Raw genomic sequence first — 21,482 nt, 5'->3', positions numbered from 1 at the left:
GGAGCCCCAGCGTGGCCTGGGTGATGGGGAAGGGAGGGAGGCAGGGCCCTGTGGATTCCCCCGGAGAACGGGAAGCACTGTCCTGGCCCAGTCCCAGCCCGGGCTCGCGAGGAGGCAGCGCCAGCTCGCTGCCAGGTACCCCGCCGTCTGCGCATGCTGTGATAATCTCCAGAAACAGTGAGGGACAGGCGCTGGCCAGTCCCGCTAAGCCCTCGGCGGGAGACGGCAACTTAAGAAGTCCTGGCTTGGAGCCTGGTGCTGGGGAGTTTTCCATGTGCTCCAGGCGGGGGAAGCCCTGGGCGGGCAGGAGGGGGAGAGGTGCCCTGAACTGTGGCCTTGGAGAATGGAGCCCCGGGGCTGCTCTGCTTGGACCAGCCTCAGCTCGCCCTGTGTGCCGGGGCCTCTGCCTTCTCGTTCACCGAGGTTTCACAGTGAGGAGGTTGAGGCTCAGCCAGAGCAAGTCACTTTCCCGGGGCCACACAGCATTTTCCCGGGTCCGCCTCTGATTGGATTCTGGAGCACCCGCCAGGGTTCCCCGCCACAGGCAGCTCCCAGTTCCAGATGACGACTTCCCTAACAAGGGGGCGCTTTTCAGTCTAAAGGGGGGGAATCCTAGCCAGGAGGCCCCGGGGGCCAGGGTGGGCACTCCAGCCTCCAGCTGTCCCCCAAGGCAGGTGCGGGAGACAGGAGGCCATTGAGGCCTGAGGACCGCACTCAGGAAACGCTGGGGAAGGAGCCGCTGGAGTTGGAGACAGAGAAAATGCCAGTTAGGCGGAGCCTGCAAAGGTGGGTGGGGCTTTTCCAGGTGGAGGGACAAGCCTCAGCGAAGGCCTGGGATGGAGGGATGACCCGTCCAGGGTAGCAGCAGGTGTTTCCCGTGGCGGGAGGGCCTTGGCAGGTCCGTGCCGCATGCAGCTGATCACTTTCTAGAGATCACCCCCGTCCTGGGAAACCTGTCTCCTTGTCTCCACTCCTACTCCCCGTCGCTGCCCCCGAGGATGCCCAAGGCAGGGCCGGCTCCTGAGTGGGTGGGTCCCCTGAGCCTGGCTCCTTCCACACAAGCTTATCTGTCCCTTCCCATTTCCTGTCTGGAGCAGCAGCCCCACATGGGCACCGCCCAGCGCTCCCATCAAGTCTGCTCTGCTAGTGAGGCCAGCCTCCACTTCTGACCTTCAGTTGGAATTCTTAGAGGTACAAAGGACCCCAAGTCCCAGACACGGGGGGCACAGATGACCAGCATGGCCCCTGGAGGGCGAGGAAATGTCTCCTCGATGCCCGTGTGCTGCCAGCACCCTCACATCAGTGACCAGAACAACAGTGCTTAAAAATCTGTCTTTTCGGGGCCGGCGCCGTGGCATGGTGGGTAGAGCCACCGCCTGCAGTGCCGGCATCCCATATGGGCGCTGGTTTGAGTCCTGGCTGCTCTGCTTCTGATCTAGCCTTCTGCTGTGGCCCCGGAGAGAGCAGTAGAGGATGACCCAAGCCCTTGGGCCCCTGCACCCACTTGGGAGGCCTGGAGGGAGCTCCTGGCTCCGGATCAGCTCAGCTCCGGCCATCGCGGCCATCTAGGGAATGAACCTGTGGATGGAAGACCTCTCTCTCTCTCTCTCTCTGTCTGTCTGCCTCTGCCTCTCTGTGACTCTGCCTTTCAAATAAATAAATAGATCTTTAAAACAAAAAACTGTGTTTTCAGAAACACTGAGTGCCTGTCACTTTACTCCTGCTGTGCCTCACTGATGCCTGTCAGACCCCCGCGGGGACACCACTGCCACCCTCATCACGCTGACAGCCCGCTAGGCGCCTGGGCTGAGTGAGTCTGACCTCACAGCCTCTCCCCCTCCCCGATGTGGCAACCCCGACTCTGACCGCTCAGTACTGCTGTGAAAAGCAGAAGCAGATGTCGAAGCCAGCGGGCAGCCAGCACACCTGGCCCTGGCAGGGGAACGCCATCGGCGTCCTGAACAGGAGAGATCTGGGAGCTGAGACCCCCGCCCCCGAGGAGGAAGGGGCGATCCGGGGTGGAGGGAGAGCGGGGACCCTCGCTGGCCTCAGCTCAGCCCCTGCGCCGAGCCCTGGGCCTTCACCAGGTGCAGGGCTTTGGAAAGGGCCTGGGGCTGGGAGGCCAGAGGCTGGGCTGCTCGTCCTGGCTGTGCCCCTGGTTCAGTTTCCGTGGGGAGATGCCCTTTCTCTGGACCTCCGTTCATCTGGAAAATGGCCCAGGGCTGGGGGCGGTCAGATAGGGCCCCCTCCTTCCAAACAGGCCACCCTCCCTCCTCCTCCTTCCTCGATGCCTTGATGCCTCGGGGGCCTTGCTCCTCCTGCAAGGGGCCCGAAGTGTCCCACTCATGCTGACACCTCCTCTTTCTGGTTTCCGGTCGGTGCGGCCTGCTCACCGCACCCTCCCCCCGGGTGCTGCCGTCTCCTTACACCACTAATCACTGCGGTGCGCTGGCCAGCATCAGGGCTCAGGCTGGCTGTCCGGATTCGGACCCCACACTGCACCGCTGAGGGCTGCATGAGCTCACCTAGGGTCTGATGTCTCTGTTTCTGCAGATTTAGAACGAGGTTCGGAGGGGCAGGTATTTGGGGCAGAGGATCCAATGTCCACTTGGGACAGACACCTGCGGCTCAGATTGGAGTGTCTGGGTTCGAGTCCTAGCTCACTTCCATCCCTGCTCTCAGTTCACACGCACCCTGGGAGGCAGCAGGTGACGACTCAAGTACTTGGGTCCTTGCTGCCTGCTTGGGAGGACTGGGTGGAGATCCTGGCTCCTGCCTTTAGCCTGACTGAGCCCCAGCTGTTTAGGGAATTTGGGAGTGAACTAGTGGCTAGAAGGTCTTCTCTCTCTCTCTCTCTTTCAAAATGAAGGGAAAATAAGTAAGATTTTAAAAACCAAGGTCAGTCCATATTATTATGTTTGTAAGAATTGACTGAGAAATGCATGAAAAAGCACTTAGCACCTAGTACTCGCCGCACAGTAAGCACACAGTTCATGTTCCCTGATGTTGTTACTGCCCTTAGCAGCCCGGTTCGCTGTCTCTCTCCCTCCTGTGCAGACAATTCAAGTTCCTGAGAGCAAGGACTTGGTCTTGGTCCATGATGTATTCTTGGCGCAGACAGTAGGTGTGTAATAAATATTTGTCGAATGAGGGCAGATGTTTGGCTTACTGATTAAGATGCTGGACTGACATGGGAGACCAGGAGGAGGCACCTGGCTCCTGGCTTCAGATCAGCGCAGCTCCAGCCCTCGTGACCATTTGGGGGGTGAACCAATGGAAGGAAGACCTTTCTCTCCGTCTCTCTCTCTCTCTCTCACTGTCTGTAACTCTACCTGTCAAATAAATAAATAAAATCTTAAAAAAAAAAAAAAAGGATACTGGCTGGATGCCTGGCTGTGTTCTGACTCCAGCTTCCTGCTATGTGGACTCAAGCAGCGATGGCTCGAGATGCTGGGCTCCCGCCACCCACGTGGGAGAGCAGGATCGAGTGCCCAGTCTGGCGTCAGCCCAGCCCAGGGCCATTGCAGGCATCTGTGGAGCGACCCAGCAAACCGGAGCTCCTTCTTTCTCTCTGCCTCTCAGATAAGTAAATAAATAAACAATAAATATGTAAACAGAAGTATTTGAATGAACAAATGCCTGTACAGACGAGCGCCTGACACTGCTGGCTCTGAGAGGCCGCAGGTAGCTGGAGAGAAGAATGGATGTGGGAGGACAAAGCTGGGCCCAAGCCGCTGTGCTCAGGGGCAGCCAGCCACGGTGGTGGGCTCTGCCCCAGCCTGCCCCATGGGGGTCTGTGCCCCTCCAGGCAGGGGGTCTCTCGAGGGATGGAGGTGGCTCCCTGCCCTGCCTCTGTGACCACAGTGGTGCTTGGGGGTGTCTGATGCTGTTCCCCAGCTCAAGTTCCAGCTGCCAGCATGGGGGCCTTTGTGTGTGGGTCGTCCCCTGTGCTCAGCACAGACGGCCTCAGCTTCAGCACCCTATTTGCAAAGGCTGTGCCCACACGGCCCCTTGCACCACTCCCGTGCCTTCCTCCTACCCTAGCATTTCGGGGTGACCACTGAATACCCAGTTCTGCAGGCTACTTCTGGGCCCAGTCCTGAGACAAAGAGAGAGAGGTAGTTCTGCCCTCCCAGTGCCAAGCATGCGAAGACTCGGAGGCCGGGTTTGCTGGTGGCCCTGCAGTTGGCAAGGGCTAGGAGTTGGGGTTCAAAGCCAGGTCTCACTCTTGGTCCCTTCCACCTTGCTTTCACTCCATTCCTACTTAGGAATCACCACACAGTGGTGGTCCTGGGGCCTGCCCTGTCCTGAGACCCAGGGACTGGGTCAGAGCCGCTGCCAGCCCAGCTCTGCAGACCATGTCATTCGGTAGAACTTTCTGTGATAACGGAAATTTTTGTAGTGGAGAGCATTTGACACGTGGCTAGTACAAATGACTCATTGGATGTTTCATCTTAAGTTTGTAAAAAATTTTATTTGAAAGGCAGAGAGAGAGCCAGACAGAGAGATCTAACAACATCCATTGGTTCACTCCCCCAAATGACCACATCAGCTGGGGCTGGGCCAGGCCAGAGCCAGGAGCTAGGAAATCCACTCATCACCTGCTGCCTCCCAGGCACATGAACAGGGAGCCGAATCCGAAGTGGAGGGGCTGGGACTTGAACCAGGCACTCATGGAGGGGCTTCCCCGGATGTGCCACAAGGGCTGCCCCTGAGTCGTGTCTGAAATGTGTTGTCAGGGTGGTGCTTCACACCCAGCGGAGTCAGTCCCTGCCTTCCTTGAAACAGGAGCCCCTCCCTCCATCTTCCAGTTTTCTACTTTTGTATCCTGCGGAAGTATAACTCACCAGAGAGGAAAATGTGCAGGCCAGATGCTAACGGTAACCACAGTGGCATCAAGATAGAGGGCATTTCCAGAACATTCCTGCCTCCCAGAACATTCCCTCATGCCCCTTTCCAGGAAATCCTGTGCTCGGAGGCAGCTGCTGTTGTGATGTGTGTCCAATAGATTCGCTTAGCCTGTTTAGAAGCTTCGTGTACATCATTTCCTCACGTCCGATTGAGACAGGGTGCAGGAACTCCGTCTCCCTGCTCTGTGTTACCAGAAACAGCGCTGGCGTGACAAGGAATGGCTGCTGTTGCCAGGGCAGGGGCGGAATGGCCTTGGTGGCCTGGGTACTTGAGGTCTGTCCCCAGGGCCCACCCACTCCCCTGTTCCTGCGGCTGCTTCCCAGTGGGCCCAGCACCCCTGGGCCTTTTTTGCTTTTTTTCAAAGGAAAGAAACACTGATCTGTGTGCAAAATCTGCAAAATGTAGGCATCTCAAGAACCAGCCCTTCAAGCCAAATGGTTCACGCCTGTGGCCCAGCTCCACCCCGTGCGTGGTCAGCCGGGTCCGTGGCTCTGCCTTGCCCGGCGGGATGGCGGTGGTGACAACGGCTGCTGTTTTTTGCGTGTTTCCTTTGCTGTAGGTCCTGTTCCAAGGGCTCTGTGTTATTAAGCCAGCTAATCCCCATAATGATTTATTAATAAATCCATTTTACAGCTGAGTAAGCTGAGCTCTAGGGTGGGATTACATGACTTGCCCAGGGTTACAGAGTGAGAGCTTGGCAGAGCAGCGATTTCAACCCCGAGTGTCCAGTTTCAGAGCCCGGGTTCCCAACCGCTCGCTGGACTCCCCCTGGAAGAGAGGGTGGGAGGGGAGGCTGCTGGGGGTGCAGCTGTGCCAGCTGCCCAGGGCACTCCCTCCTTGAACAAGCAATGAGAAGTACCTCGGCCCTGCCCACCTGGGGCTGCCCCAGCCCAGGCAGTTTTCATGGCCAGGCCCCTTGGCTGTCTGTTGGTGGAGTCCCAGTTGCAGGAAGCACCAGGAAGGCAGCCGATGGTGGGGCTGGGAGTTGAGAAGCCTGCCTGGCAAGGAGCCATTGCAGGCGTTAAGAAGCACTGGGTAAGTAGGGACCAAACAGCAGGAGCTGCAGGGGAGAGTCCAGGCCCAGAGGGCAGCAGGGGAGAGGGAGACGAGCATGGAGGAATTAACCAGCCTGGGCCCAGGCCAGGACAGGCTGCTGCGGCCCCTGGGGGTTGTGCAGATGAGCCCATTACCTGGGAAAGGTGGGCAAGGGCAAGATGGGGACCACCAGGCCCAACAGTGCTGTGTTCCCAGCACCTCCTCCCACCTTGCACAGGGACAGGGTGGCCAGGAGGGAGAAACAGAGGCCCAGGAGCGCACAGCTGGGACCACGGCAGCCACTGCTGACTCCCAGTCCCGTGCCCTTTGATGCTGCTTCTGTCCGCCTTCCTCAGCACAGGCGCTGGGGGGCAGGGGCTGTGGTCATTCCTACAGCTGGGAGGGGGCTGGCAGGGAGGGGCCCACGGGCCCCAGCAGGCCCTCCCCTCTGGCCCTCCCTCTGCAAGTCACTGACCTCGGGCCTGGGACACAGCAAGTGCTGTCAGTGTTTGCCATTATGGTGGATTTCCTCCAGTTTGATTTCTCCCCCACCCTGCTCAGCACGCATTTCACCAGGGAAAAGGCTGAGGTGCAGAGAGGCAAGGATTGCCCGGGGCACGCAGCCAGGAGGTGTTGGCAGGATTAAAAGAGTGATGTGTGTAGAGGATTTTGCACTGGCCTGGTGCACAGCAAAGGGCTCAAGTGTGGGGCACGGGCCAAAGGAGGGATGAAGTGGCAGGACGGATCAAAGAGGCTTCCTGGAGGTGGTGACATGGAGTAGGGCTTGGGGAGCTCAGCTTCTCTGACTGCTGGGCCCCTGAAGCCAAGGTTGTTTTCTGAGTAAGACCCAATGCCAGCTGCATCTCCCTGCTCTGAGGACGCCACCACCTGCCAGAGCACTAAGCAGCCTGGGATGGTACCCCAGGACCCTCACTCGCCTTCCGGTAGCCTCCACACCAGGAGGCTTGGCCCCAGCCCCTGTGTAATGTAAAGGGGCAGCCTGGTCTCGGGGTGGTCACATCACCTCTCTGAGCCTCTGTCAAAGGGGGACGGTGCACAGATGTTACAGCAGCTGCAGGAAATGGCTGTGGAATTGAATTGACCTTTTGGGAACAGAGGACGGACATGTCCCTCGCCTGGCTTGGGCAAGTTCCATCCACACAGCTCAGAACCCAAACGTCCCGTCTACCGGGTCAGGAGGAGGCAGGCCCACTCCAGCTCAGTCTACACTGGGGAGGCACTGCAGAAAGGGTTTGCTGTGAGATGGTGTCGCTCCTGACTGAGCGCTGTGCGCACCAGGCACCCTGCCGCGCCCTCCTGAGGACACAGGCCCAGGGCTGGCCCCGGCGCTCCGCTAGTGGTAGAGACGAGACTTGAACCCATGAAGCCCGGCTCCAGAGTCTGAGCTCTTAAGAATGAAAAATAATGACAAGAAAGCCAGTGCCGTGGCTCAACAGGCTAATCCTCCGCCTTGCGGTGCCAGCATACCGGGTTCTAGTCCCGGTCGGGGCGCCAGAGTCTGTCCTGGTTGCTCCTCTTCCAGGCCAGCTCTCTGCTATGGCCTGGGAGTGCAGTGGAGGATGGCCCAAGTACTTGGGCCCTGCACCCCTTGGGAGACCAGGATAAGTACCTGGCTCCTGGCTTCGGATCAGCGCGGTGCACCAGCCGCAGCGCGCAGGCCGTGGCGGCCATTGGAGGGTGAACCAACGGCAAAGGAAGACCTTTCTCTCTGTCTCTCTCTCACTATCCACTCTGCCTGTCAAAATAATAATAATAATAATAATAATAATAATAATAATGACAAGAAACCAGTGACAGGACCAGCGCTGTGACGTAGTAGACTAAGCCTCCAGCTGCAGTGCCAGCATCCCATATGGGCACTGGTTCGAGACCTGGCTGCTCCTCTTTGAATCCAGCTCTCTGCTAATGCACCTGGGAAGGCAGTGGAAGATGGCCCAAGTGCTTGGATCCCTGTACCCATGTAGGAGACCTGGAAGAAGCTCCTGGCTCTTGGCTTTGGATCAGCCCAGCTCTGGCCGTTGCGGCCATTTGGGGAGTGAACCAGAAGATAGAAGAATAAATAAATCTTAAAAAAGAAGTCAGCAACAGTACTAACTGGGGGCAGTCTTTCCCAGCAGCAAAGCCCGTGACTCAGTTTCCTCCTGACGACACAGATGAGAGCGGTGTTGTCATCCCCTCCTCACGGTTGAGGAAAGCGAGAGGTCACAACCTGCCTGCGGCCATGTGGGATGTGGCCCACCTCCTGGGGGACACAGCTTGAGTGGCGTGAGCAAGCATGGCCCTGCCGTCTCTCCACCCCCACTGCACCGTGGCCGCCTGCATCTTCCCCCACCTGCCATCTCCGAGCCTAGAGCATTGGGTCTCTGAGCGACATAGCTGAGCATTTTTCCAAACTCCATTGCTAGAACCCAAGTGGGGAGCCAGGTTCCAGGTCAGGAGATAAGATCATAGAGTGTGTAGGCGGCAGCTCCACTTACAGCTCTGTTGTCTTGGGGTTGCCATATTGAGGTTTTATGTATGTAGGTAGGTAGGTATGTGGCAGAGTTAGGGGGTTGGAGGGAGAGAGACAGAGGTAGATCTTCCATCCTATTCACTCCCCAAATAGCCACAACAGCCAGGGCTAGGCCACACTGAGCCAGGAGCTTTTTCTGGGTCTCCCACATGGGTGCAGGGGCCCAAACACTTGGGCCATCATCCTCTGCTTTCTCAGGCACATTAACAGGGAGCTGGATCGGAAGTGGAGCAGCCGGGACTCGAACCCTTGCTGCTATCTGGGATGTCAGCATCGCAGGTTGTGGCTTAACCTGCTGCGCCACACACACTGAATGTGCACACGCCCGTGAGGGAGACACCCCTGTTGTTCCCCTCTACAGAGGAGGACACTGAGGCTTGCCCAGGGATTCAAACCCCAGGGACTTTTCTCCAGTACCCACACCTTCTCTGTCCTCCCACCAAGGAAGTTCTTGCAAAGGCCTAGGTCAAGGCAGGGTGGCAACCGGGCCGGAATGTGGGTCTGCTGCCTCCCGGCCCTGTCCCCGTCACCTCCTGCTGTCCGAGGCATTTCCTGGGCTGCCTGTCATTGACCAACCCCATGACCCTGGCCACGTGCTCTGAGCCACCATAGAAAAGGGACAGTGGTGCCCACGTCGCAAGGCTGTCATGGAAGCCAAGCTCATGCACGTGAGCTGGCGGGCAGGGGGTTGCTGGGTCCGAGGAGTCCCCCACACTTCCTGCCCCACCCACCTGCCACCCCCCTGGTAACACAAGTGCTCATTATCGCCGCTTCCGTGAGCTGCTTCCTCCTCGGCCTAATTACTAGGCGGCGCGGTCATTCCCATCACTGTATCACCAAATGACACAGCGTAACTTCGTCTTCAGTTTATGCCATGAGATAAGCAAATTAGCCAGGCACACTCACCCAGCCTGGCCATCCCGTCCGGCTTAAGCAGCCACAGGAGGGCTGCTGGGGCTCGAGAGAGTGTGGAGCCCTCCCCACAGTCCCCCCAACCCCGGAGTCAGGGCCAGCAGCAGCCTTCTGATCAGCCCTGAACTTGGTGCTCGGCCTGCCTTGGAGCAGAGGGGTAGAAGGAGGTTGTGGCCGCCAGTGTGCTCATCGTCATGGCGTAGAAACACCTGCCTTCAAATCCAGGCTTTGTTGTTTGCCAGGCGTGTGGCTCTGGCAAGTACTGACCCTCCCTGTTCTGCGCCGTGTGGCAGGCACGGGCCGGAGAGTGCCAGCAAACCCTGGTCTGGAACCTGGCACGCCACACACAGGTCTTCTCCCACTGTTCTTCCCTGGTGCCTCCCTGCCGTTCCCAGCAGGACTTGAAGTGCCGGCCACTTTAGAACCCACCAGCGCACACACAGACGTCACTGCCTGACGACCTGTGGGGTGGGTACCATATCATCCCCATTAGATCGATGAGAAAACCAAGGCACAGAAAGGAGTTCAGTGACTCTGCCAAGGTCACGTGGCTGCGAGTCACCCTCTGGGGATGAGATGCTAGATGCTTGCTTTGGGGGCACACAAGGGGCAGGGTCACAGTGAAGTCCCAGAAGGCTGCCTGGAGGAAGCAGTAACCAGAGGAAGAAGGCAGAGAGCTATGTGATGGCCTGGAGCAGAAAGCACAGGGTGTTTAGGGGAATTAACTGTAAGTGTTTTGCTGTGGTTCAGTGTGTGAGGGAGGAGTGGTGCGGGATGAGGCTGGGAGAGCAGCCAGGAGCCAGGTCGTGGGGAGGCAAGGATGGGGGAGGTTGGAAGCTGGGCTGAGACTCTGGGTCATTATCCTGCCAGAGTGTGGGCTTGCAATAGGAGCGTGATGGGATTGTATCAGTCTGCCTAGAGCCAGCTAGCAGATGAGGGACCCGTGGGAGCTACAGTTGGAGGTCAAGGCTCCTGTGGAGCCAACCAGGGAGAGCCAGGGGGGCCTGCCCAGATGAGGGAGATGACTGCTGGAGGTGTCAGGTGGTGGTGAATGGCCCCGCTCAGGGAGGAAGGAGAGGTTGCCGGGCAGGCTTGGGGCTGGGTGGTGGGGTGCCTCAGCCGCGGGCATTGGAGGCAGCAGGTTGGCAACACTAGGTGAGACTCTCCCTCCCTCCCGGGGCCCCAGGCAGGTGAGTCAACGCTGGGCCAAGTGGGTGCGTGTTTCCCAGCTCCCTGCATGTGCGGACCAGACCCGTCCCCCGCTGCCAGCACTTGAGCCGGAGCCCAGCCCTGGGACTCTGGTCCAGCCCAGAGTGATTGACTCATGGCTGGCAGGGCTGCTGCCTTCACAGAAGAGGTGGTTAGCAGCGTTGCCCCCCCACGGATGTGCTGTGCTGTGGCCTTCTGGGGCGTCCCCAAGGCTCACCTTTAGCCTCCCCTGCTCCCTGGCTACTCCTGCCCCCCACCCCCGCCCCAGGCTGATTGCCTCTCTTCAGTGTGTGCCGGGAGTGGGCCAGCTGGAGCCCGTGGTGGATCTTTGGTGTGCTGAGGACCATCCACACTGTTTTCCATACTGGCTGCGCTAATTTGCATTCCCACCAATAGCCCGTGGGAGTTCCCCTTTCTCTGCACACTTGCCAGCATTTTTTTTTTTTTTTGAAGATTTATTTATTTGAAAGTCAGAGTTACACAGAGAGAGGAGAGACTGAGAGCAAGAGAGATCTTCCATCCGCTGGTTCCTTCCTCAATTGGCCGCAATGGCCAGAGCTGCGCTGATCCAAAGCCAGGAGCCAGGAGCCTCCTCCAGGCCTCCCACATGGGTGCAGGGCCCAAAGGACTTAGGCCATCTTTCACTGCTTTCCCAGGCCATAGCCGAGAGCTGGATCAGAAGTGGAGCAGCCGGGACTTGAACTGGTGCCCATATAGGATGCCGGCACTGCAGGTGGCGGCTTTACCCACTATGCCACAGCGCCGGCCCCACCAGCAATTTTTTTTTAATAAAAATATTTATTTGAAAGAGTTGCAGGGGTGTGGGGATTCCACCTGCTGGTTCACTCCCCATATGGCTGCAATGGCCAGTGCTGGGCCAGGCCAAAGGCTGGAGCATGGAATTCCATCTGGGTCTTCCCTGTGGGTGCAGGGGCCCAAGGGCTTGAGCCATCTTCCACTGCTTTCCCAGGCACATTAGCAGGGAGCTGCATTGGAAATGGAGCAGCTGGGGCTCAAATCAGCACTCATATATGGGACGGTAAGGTGTTGCAGCTCCACAACGGCCCAGCATTGCTTGTTTGTCGTGTCGACGCTAGTGAGATCAGGAGGTCTGGCATTTTGGTTTTAGATTTCCTGACTGCACACCTGGCGTCCCTTCCTGCTGGTCACCTGGACACTGTGTCGCTCTTTATCCCCTTAGATGCCTCTGGGCTGTGAGTTTCTCTGCTGATTTCTTATTATCAAAAACTAGAGAAGCAGTTAACTCCTGCAGAAACATCATGGTAGATCTAAAAAGAAATTAACTCCTGACATGGAAATTTCTCTCGTAGAAGACGCTCGGCGTTGTAATCAGTGTCGAGCGGCGTCATCTTCAGGAGTGACGGCCGTGGTTTTAGCTGTCTGGCCGCTTTTCCAAAGTTGTCCTATTTGACTTTTACTTGATAGATAGCAAGCAACTAAACTCCATTCGTTCTTTGAGGGCTCAGCCGCCTGTGCCCTAGTGAAGATCTGGACACAGGGTCACAGTGACCCTTGCTACCAGCTTCCCTGCTGGGCACTGTGGATGGAGGGGTGATGAGGTGACTATTGCCCACCTGCTTGGGTGCGCTCTGTCTCAGGTACAAAGGCCTGACTGTAGCACAGGCACCATGCCGGCACACACCACAGGAAAGGGCAGAATTCCTTCTGGCTAGAATTCCTTCTAGCTTCTTTGTGGAAGAAGAGGCAGGCTCAAGGTGGAGAGGAGTAGCAGGTGTTTGGGGCGGGGGGGCGGTGTCCTGGCTTGGTAGAGGATCTGTATCAGCCACAGACCTCTTGAAGGTGGGGCCTCCTCAGGGCTGCCCCCAGGTTTGGCCAACATCCAGGACCAAGTGCACTGCTGTTGTGGGGGACACCTGCAGGGGTCGAACGGGGTCTGGGTGACACAGGCAGGATGAACCTTAGCGGTCGGTTTGGGCCATTTGTGGAGTCTGAACGCCCAGCTCGGGGGTCTGGCTTTTGTTCTGCACGTGGGCACCCGTGGGAGACTTCTGAACCTGGTGTTTCATACGCGCAGTTGGCCTCTGCACCCACGGGCTCTGCATTTGCTGCCTCAACCAACTGCGGACTGAAAACACTGGAAAATTTGCACCTGTGCTGAGCGTGTGCGTGGGGAGGTTGCGGGGGGCGGGGTTCTTCCCATCATTCTTCCCGAAGCAGCACAGCACAACAGCTGCTTACCTAGCACCGGCACTCTGTTAGCTATCGTGAGTGACGCAGGGATGGCGTAAAGCCCGCAGGGGGTGTGCAGGTTATGTGCTGCAAGCACCGGGACATTGTCTAGAACGGACTTGAACATCCACAGGTTTTCATGTCCACTCCCCCAGGAGTTCAAGGGACAACTGTGACAGCTGACACTGACAAGCACCTGAGGGCTCTGTGCCCACAGCTGCTCTAAGCACTTATTCGAAATCACTGGTGTGTCCCAGCAGTCTATGAGGGAGGCACAGTTGTTATCAGCCCCATTTTACTGATGCGATAACTGAGGTGCAGAGAGACAGGGTCACGTGCCCGTGATCACACAGCTGGGAGGTAGCTGAGAGGAGATCTGAACTGAGGTCTGGATCCAGAGCTGTCACCCGCTGTAGTCCCCTGGCCTGTTTTAAGCATGTAGCCCTCAGATGGCGTGAGTATAGAAGATGACATGTATGAGATGACCTGTGTGAGATGACATGTATGAGACGACATGTAAGAGATGACATGTAAGAGACTACATGTATGAGATGACATGTAAGAGCTTGGCAGAAGCTGCCAGTGACTGGCACCAGAAGTAGGAATTGATGGGACTTGGCCACAATGCAGCATCGTAATGAGCTAAGGCTTGGATCTGAAAACAGCTCGGCAGGTGTGGCTGCTGGGTCTCCGGTCTCAGAATTTCTCTCCTGGGCTGCTCGTCTTCGCTTCTGACCCACTCCAGCCTTCCTGGAAGCCAACCCCAGGAGCCATCTGGATGACACAGTTGGCACAAATGGGTCCGACCCGGGCGCACCAAGCCGCGAGGCGTTTGTCATCAGAAACAGATGAGCGTGCGTGAGATGTCTCGTTTCTGCTCACCCCTATGAGCAGGGTGGGGTTTCCACAGCTGGGCACCAACACACCCTCATCTGGCTTTCACTTTCTGGGGCCCGGGGGTCAAGGACAGGAAGTCCACGGAGCGCTGTGGTTCTCACTGCCATTCGCAGGCTCAGCCAAGCCCTTCTCCTCCAGAACACCAGGCTGGTTTCTCCTCCGTGGCTCCGCGGGGCCAGGAAGGGAACTGAGCCGACCAAGGCAGGGCGGCCACAAAGCGGCGGCTGCGCTTTCCCCTATGCTGGGGATGTGGATCCCACAGCTGCCAGGGAGGCGAGGAGGGAGGATAAGTACCACTGCCCACCCCGGGCCTCAGCCTGTCCAGGGCACCCGGGCCGCAGCAGGTCCCCACCTGCAGCAGCAGCCCTGCCTTTCAGAAGGAGCATGGGCCCGGGGGTACAGGACCGAGGTTCAAGGCCCGTCTCTGCTTGGGTTCTCTGGGGGCCACGTGCTGAAGTCAGCAGGGGTGGGGCAGGAGTCAGGTGAAGATTCACATCCTCACTCCCTTGGCCCCAAACAGAGGTCGAGTCCTGCCTCCTCTCTGGCCGCTGGGTGTCTCATTTCTAGGGTGGAGGGGAGGATTCTCGCCTCGCAGGGGTGAGGCACTGTGGGGTTAGGAGAGACATGTTCTGTCCCACAGCACATAGCAGGTGCTCCATCTATCCGGCTCTTCCCTACTCCCTGTCCCTAAAAACTGCAGGTGACGCTTCCTGTGCTAGCCAGCTACTCCTGCCTGCAACTAAAATAACCGAGAGAAGCGATGTAGCAAGAAAGAAGGTTTACTTCAGCCCACGGTTTGGAGGTTCACAGTCCGCATCGGTCTGGTGTCAGATGAGGGCAGGGCGTGCGGGGAAGGAGGATCACGTGGCATCCTGGAAGCACACTTGTGCCTCTCCTGATTTGATCACAGGCGCCACCCCAGCCAGCTAATCCAATCTAAGCATTTTCCAAGGCCCTTCCTTCAGACACCCTAATCGGATTAAGCGCCATCCTTCATCCACCCACACCAGGCTCTGGGGGATCAAGTCCTTAACACTCGGGCCTGTGGGGGGACGCCCAGATCACTAACTAAACCACATCATCTGCTGAGGCCCAGGCTCCAGGTGGGTGTAGAGATGCACCCAAGACGAAGGAGGGCTCAGGCAGGTGCGGAGGGCACAGGCTGCGCTGTGGCTGCACTGTCACTCACTGCCCAAGCCTTCCCCTTCCCACCTCAGAGGCAGGTGCAGTTTCCCTACAGGGCCCAAGGCAGGTGTTTCAGGAAGGGGCCTCCATCTTTTGTGTGCTGAAAAGGAATCAGTTCTCCATCTCGGTTTCTACTGGGAAGTGGGTGAGCTTCCTGGCATTGGCCACCCAGAGTTGGGCTGGGTAGGGGTGTGGCTATGTGGGGACTATGTGGCTGGTGTTTGGAGGGGGGGGGTGCTCAGGAGAGCTTCCCAGAAAACGGTCTCTGAAATGAGATGGAAGAGGGAGGAGCCGCTGTTCAACACTAGGGCCGAGTGGCCTCCGGGAGTTGCCTCTGAGAAGGGCAAAGGCAGAAGTGAGATGATGGGGCTAGGGGAGGGGGTAAAAGGAATTGACAAGTGCCCCACACCAATCAGGGCCCCGGGGAGCCGAGCTTTTCCAGGGGTCTTTTCCTCTGGCGACACCTGTTACCACAAGTGTCCTGTTACAGAAAAAGCCCTGCTGTTAGCCTTCGGTAAGTGCAGGCGCCCTGCAGTCCTTTCCCTGGGGTGGGTCCTGGGAACTCCTCCACCCAGTGGGGGTGAGGAAGAAGTCTCAAGAATTAAAATTCTTCCCAGGCACCCTGCTTCCCCAGGGCCTGTGTCGCTTTAGACGTTTCCTGTATCCTTAGACGTCCGGAAGCTGGCGCAGAATGCTGGAGAATTTACAGGCACGTCCCCCCACTTGTCCCACCATTCATTGCCACAGCTGGTTGTTCAGCACCTACTACCTGCAGAGGGATGGGCATCCTGGGCTGGGCAGGCCCCAGAAGAGGGTTTGGGGGTTAATTCCCGAGGCTAAGGGGCTGAGTGGCAAGACCTGACTCTCCCTCTAAAAGGCTGGCCCTGACTGCGGCTGGGTGGGTGGTGAGAGGGCAGCTGCCCATGGCCTCCGCTGGTCACCCCACACCCCAGCTCTCTGAGCCTGTGCATTCCCGTGTGTGACAGAGAGAACCACACTGGGAATAAACAGAAATGCACTTGGCACTCTGAGAAACAGGTGAACAGTAGGGACCCATGTCCTCCCAGAAGTGGAGGGTCCTTTGGGACCTGCTGGGTTAGACTTTCTGGGGTTCTCGGGTGGAAGAACAATGCTCATCTCCGAGAGGCCTTAGTGGCTGGGGATGGGGCACCTGCTCGAAGCTCTGGACTCCTAAGGTAAGGTGGAGGCAGGGTCCCCTTCAGGTGTTGACCTGAGCGAAAGCCACAGTTCTCTCTGTGCTGGGGGAAACTCACCTGTTTGGGCACAGGGTGAGCCCCAGGTTCCCCTCAGTGACCCAAATCCACACAGTCTCCTTGTGTCAGGGAGTTCCTGGGGAGTCTGAACTTCACCCATGCATTGGGAGCTACAGGAAACAGCACGAGGGCCGGCGGGCACCTGCTTCTTTTATTACACACACACACACACACACACACCCGTCTTCACAGCGTTGATGGGGGAGACTCGATGGTTTAAGGGCTCATGGTGGGGGGGAACCACTTTTTTTGACTGTTTTGGGACAAACCAGAGGCCCCGCCTCATACCTGACTCTTGGTATTTGCCGTGGGGACCCCGTTATTGAAGGGCGACGTAAGGAGGAAGGGGTCGCTGTGAGGCCCCGTCCTGCCCGCCAGGGACTTGAGTTGGGGTCCCTTCTCCCGAGCGCTGGGAAAGGGAGGGCCCCATCTACCCCGGGTCCGGGGGTGGGGGGCTCTCCCTGGGAGGCCCCGCCCGGACCGGGAGCCGGGAGCGCGCGGGACCGGGCGTCGCGGGGCGCAGCGCGCGGGGCGGATGGCCGCCGGGGCCCCGGCGCGGCTTGGGCGGGCGGGGCGGGGCGGGGGAGCGAGGGGCGGGACCCCTGCCCGCCGCGGGCCGGTCCGGGGGCCGGTCTCGGTGCCCCGGCCGGGGCGGGGCGCGGCGGCGGCGGCGCCCGGGCCGCTTCCCCATTCGGACGCGAGAGCCATGGAGGCGCTGAGGGAGTCCGTGCTGCACTTGGCCTTGCAGATGTCGACCTACAAGCGGGCCACGCTGGACGAGGAGGACCTGGTGGACTCGCTCTCCGAAGGCGACGGCTACCCCAACGGCCTGCAGGTAGGCGCCCCGGCCCCCAGCGCCGCGGGCTCCCCGGGCCGGGCATGCGCGCTCGCGCCGCCCCGCCCCCAACGCCGAGGGCCCGGGGGAGGGGGCCGCGGGGGCTCCGCGGGGAAATCCTGGCGGGGCAGGGCGGGTGCGGAGGCGCGGGGCGTCGCGGCCGCAGCCCACCCTCGCCAGCCTGCGCTCTCAGATCCTCCCGCCACTTGCTTCTGGCGCTGCAGCCCCCAGACCCCAGTTCCTCATTCGTAGAAGAGGGAGTCCCTGAGCGCCAGGACCTGGCAGAGCGTGGGAAGCCCTGAATGTCTGGAACCCACCCCCTGCGCCCTGGGCAGCCCGGGAGAGTGGTGGCCTTGTGTGGGCGGCCTTACCCAGACACCCCCCACCCCAGCATCTCCATTTCCTGGAGTGGTGTCCGTATCCCTGCCCCTTTGTAGCCTGCTCGGGGTCCAAGTCCCTCTCATCTCCAGCGTCTGCCGCTGTGGGAATCTGATGAACTCCAGGCTCCCTCTGCCCGCCCGGCCAGGGTGGGGTGTGGAGCCAGCTAGGTGGGTAGGAGGGAGTTGGAAATGCTGGGAACCCCCCCCCCGGGGGGGCAACCTGTGATGCCGAGGGGAGCAGCGGCCTCTCAGCTCAGGACCACTTGCCACCCAGGGAGGTGGAAGGGGGCGTTGAGGCCACCTGCAGACCGACGCCAAATCATGGCTCAACTCCAGAGCGAGCTTGGGGTGGATGAGCTGGAGCAGGAACAGTGGTCAGGGGCGGGGCAGTGGGGGCCCTCTCCCCCAGGCTGGAGAACTAGGCACTGGGCAGAACTGACCTCCTGACCCCACCCCCTGGGATACAGCCACCCCCCCCCCAACTACATGGTTCCACCTGGCCTTAGAACCATCCAGAAGATGTCAGAGAATCCTTTCCCCACTGCTAGTAGGAGACCCAGGCAGCGAGAGGGAAGACAGGGTGCCTTAGGACCAGAGCTAAGGATCTGAGAGGGACAGACCAACCCCAGTCTGTGTGGGACCTCTTCCGCCAGCCGCCCCTCAAGAGGCGAAATCCAGCAGGAAATTAGATTCTGTGGCAGGCACATTTCCCTTCGCAAATGAAAACAACCTCATCGCCATCGCGGCCGGCCCGTCTTCCACACGAGGTTCTCAGCACACATTTCAGATTCCCCACCAAATCGTCCCCTGTGGTGGGATCACAGGGGACCGCAGCAGCTGGCCTTGGGGGCAGTCTGTCACGGAGCCCCACCGCGGAAGCCAGGCACCGGGTTGGAATTCCAACTTGTCATGGAGAGCGACCTGTTGCTCTCGTTCCCTTATGATGCTGGGAGCTGGGAGTTAGAGGCAGTGCTAGGGGGGCCTGCTAGAGTCTTTGTTGTTTTTCTGAGCCCTGAGGTAAGGGCTGGGGGGCCTTGTTGCAGACGCCAGGGCGGAGGGGTGGCGAGAGGCTCAGGACATTCCTGTGGTCACATCGCTGCTGAGTGGGTTGGAGCGCTCTGTGGGTGTCTCTACAGCAAGCTGCCCAGCTGGGTCTGCTCGACACTTTCCTTGAGGCCGAGGCAGAGAGGTTGCCCAGGGGGTGGGGTTGTTCTGTGGGTACCCAGCTTGGTTTGCCTGGGTCCCCCTGACTTCCCCAAGGCAAACATGCATTCACCCATGCTGGCTTTTCCAAGAATTGTTTTCTACAAATTGGGTGTTTTTAATCACTGGAATTTTTTTTCCAATAAAAGCTTTACATGCTCATTTGTGAGAAAAAAAAAGTGACAATAAATAAATCTCTCTTTTTTAAAAGATTTATTTATTTATTTGAAACTTGGAGTTACACAGAGAGAAGGAGGGGCAGAGAGAGAGAGAGGTCTTCCATCCGCTGGTTCACTCTCCAATTGGCCGCAACAGCCAGAGCTGCGCCAACCCAAAGTGAGGAGCCAGGAGCATCTTCTGGGTCTCCCATGCTGGTGCAAGGGCCCAAGCACTTGGGCCATGTTCTAATGCTTTCCCAGGCCACAGCAGAGAGCTGGATCGGAAGTGGAGCAGCTGGGACTCAAACCGGTGCCCATATGGGATGCCGGCACTGCAGGCGTTGGCTTTACCCACTGCGCCACAGCACCGGCCCCAACAATAAATAAATCTTTTTTAAAAATGACGTATTAGGCCAGCGCCGTAGCTTAACAGGCTAATCCTCCGCCTTGCGGCGCTGGCACACCGGGTTCTAGTCCCGGTTGGGGTGCCGGATTCTATCCCGGTTGCCCCTCTTCCAGGCCAGCTCTCTGCTATGGCCCGGGAAGGCAGTGGAGGATGGCCCAAGTCCTTGGGCCCTGCACCCGCATGGGAGACCAGGAAAAGAACCTGGTTCCTGGCTTCGGATCAGCATGATGCGCCGGCCGCAGTGGCCATTGGAGGGTGAACCAATGGCAAAGGAAGACCTTTCTCTCTGTCTCTCTCTCTCACTATCCACTCTGCCTGTCAAAAAAATAATAATAATAATAATAATGACGTATTAAAAAAAGGATTGAAAAAGAAGCAGTAACCCCACTGCCTCAACAGCTTCTAGCTTTTCACTCTTGTTTGTACAAGGACTGCTTTATTTTATTTTAAAGATTTATTTATTTATTTATTTGAAAGTCAGAATGAGAGAGACGTAGAGAGAGCTATCTTCCATCTGTTGTCTACTCCCCAAATGGACACAACAGCCAGGGCTGATAACAGCCATATGGGATGATGGTGCTGCAGACGGCAGCTTAAAGCGCTACGCCACAGCGCCAGCCCCGGACTATTATATTTTTAAAAATAATTCATCTCACCCCATATATACAGTGTTATGTCCTACAGTTTTCATTTTCATTTATTTTTAACATTTTTCGTTTTTACCTGAAAGAGTTAGAGGGAGAGACATTTCATCTGCTGGAAGAGAAAGAGATATTCCATCCACTGGCTTAGTGCCCCAACAGCTAGGGCTGGGCCAGGCTGAAGCCAGGAGCCAGGATCTTCTTCCGGGTCTCCCACGTGGGTGGCAGGGGCCAAGTCACTTGGGCCATCTTCCACTGCTTTTCCCAGGCCATAGCGGCAGCTGGATCATGAAGAGGCACCCACGTGGGATGCCAGTGTCACAGGCAGCGGCTTTACTTGCTATGCCACAATGCCAGTCCCTATCCCACAGCCTATAAATTCAGTGCTACTGTATAAGCATTTTCTTTTCTTAAGAGTTTGTTTTTTATTTATTTTAATTTATTTGGAAGGCTGAAGGACACAGAGAGAGAAAACCTTCTATCTGCTGATTCACTCCCCAAATGTCCACAACAGCCAGGCCAAAGCCAGGAGCCTGGAGCTCCTTCTGGGTCTCTCACATGGTTGGCAGGGACCCAGGTACTTGAGCCACCATCTACTGCCTCCATTGGTGCACACTAAGAGGAAGCCGGACAGGAAGCAAAGCAGGACTTGAACCTAGGGGTCCGATATGACATGCAGGAATCCCACGTGGCATCCTCTACCATGCGAGATGCCTACCCCACACCAAAACACGTGTATCTTCTACTTTCATTTGCTGGGACCTTGTTGAAATACATGCACATCTTGGTGTCGTCTTAAATGTGCAGAATAGCTTTCCCTCGGAAGCTTCCCTCTCTCTGCTCCAAACACACACCATTTCAGTGGCTGGAAGGGAAGTAGCCCAAGTCCCACCTGCAGCCTAAACTGGGGAGCAGGCAGCCACAGCTGTCTGCCAGAACCTTTAAAAAGTTTTTCTTGGGGCCGGCGCTGTGGCACAGTGGGTTAAAGCCCCAGCCTGCGGTGCCAACATCCCATATGGGTGCCAGTTTGAGTCCCAGCAGCTCCTCTTCCGATCCAGCTCTCTGCTATGGCCTGGGAAACCAGTAGAGGATGGCCCAAGTCCTTGGGCCCCTATACCCGCGTGGGAGACCCGGAAGAAGCTCCTGGCTCCTGGCTTCAGATCAGCTCAGCTCTGGTCACTGAGGTCATTTGGGGAGTGAACCAGTGGAATGAAAGACCTCTCTCTCTGGCTCTACCTCTCTCTTTAACTCTGTCATTCAAAGAAATAAAAAAATAATTCTTTTAAAAAAAGTTTTTCTTAATAGAAAAATTAAAGTTGAGATATATATATATATATTTATATATATATTTATTTATTTATTTGAAAGGCAATGTCAGAGAGAGAGGACAGACAGAGAGAGAAAGATCTTGCATGTCACTGGTTCACTCCTCAAATGGCCACAAACAGCCAGGTCTGGGCCCAGCCAAAACCAGGAAGCTGGAATTCCATCCCAGTCTCCCACATGGGTGGCAAGGGCCCAAGCACTTGAGAGCTGAGATAGTAGCAGGGTTTTCTCATTTTCTCCCCACCATGCCCAGGGCTATCTCTGGGGACTAATCTCAGCAAGCGGCCCACCCAATAGCTTAAAAAGTCTTCTTGGTGCAGGCAGGTAGCCAGGTAGCCTAGTGGTTAAGACACCCACATCCCCTGG

General features: G+C 57.6%; 1 protein-coding gene across 2 annotated transcripts in view; it reads left to right on the top strand.

Annotated features, from left to right (window-relative positions):
* Positions 1 to 21,482, top strand: part of ECE1 (endothelin converting enzyme 1) — a 108,579-nt gene that overhangs the window by 35,574 nt on the left and 51,523 nt on the right. The window contains exon 2 of one of the 2 annotated variants that reach the window (XM_062190580.1): positions 16,916 to 17,002. In XM_062190580.1, coding sequence (XP_062046564.1) covers positions 16,916 to 17,002 — 87 coding nt within the window. Of the gene's footprint in view, positions 1 to 16,873; positions 17,003 to 21,482 lie in introns of those variants that run through there. The other variant, XM_062190579.1, reaches the window with a different exon arrangement.

Source organism: Lepus europaeus, chromosome 5, assembly GCF_033115175.1.
Source record: "Lepus europaeus isolate LE1 chromosome 5, mLepTim1.pri, whole genome shotgun sequence".
In the NCBI taxonomy this organism is placed as follows: Eukaryota; Metazoa; Chordata; class Mammalia; order Lagomorpha; family Leporidae; genus Lepus; species Lepus europaeus.
This window is presented reverse-complemented; position numbering and strand designations above follow the sequence as displayed.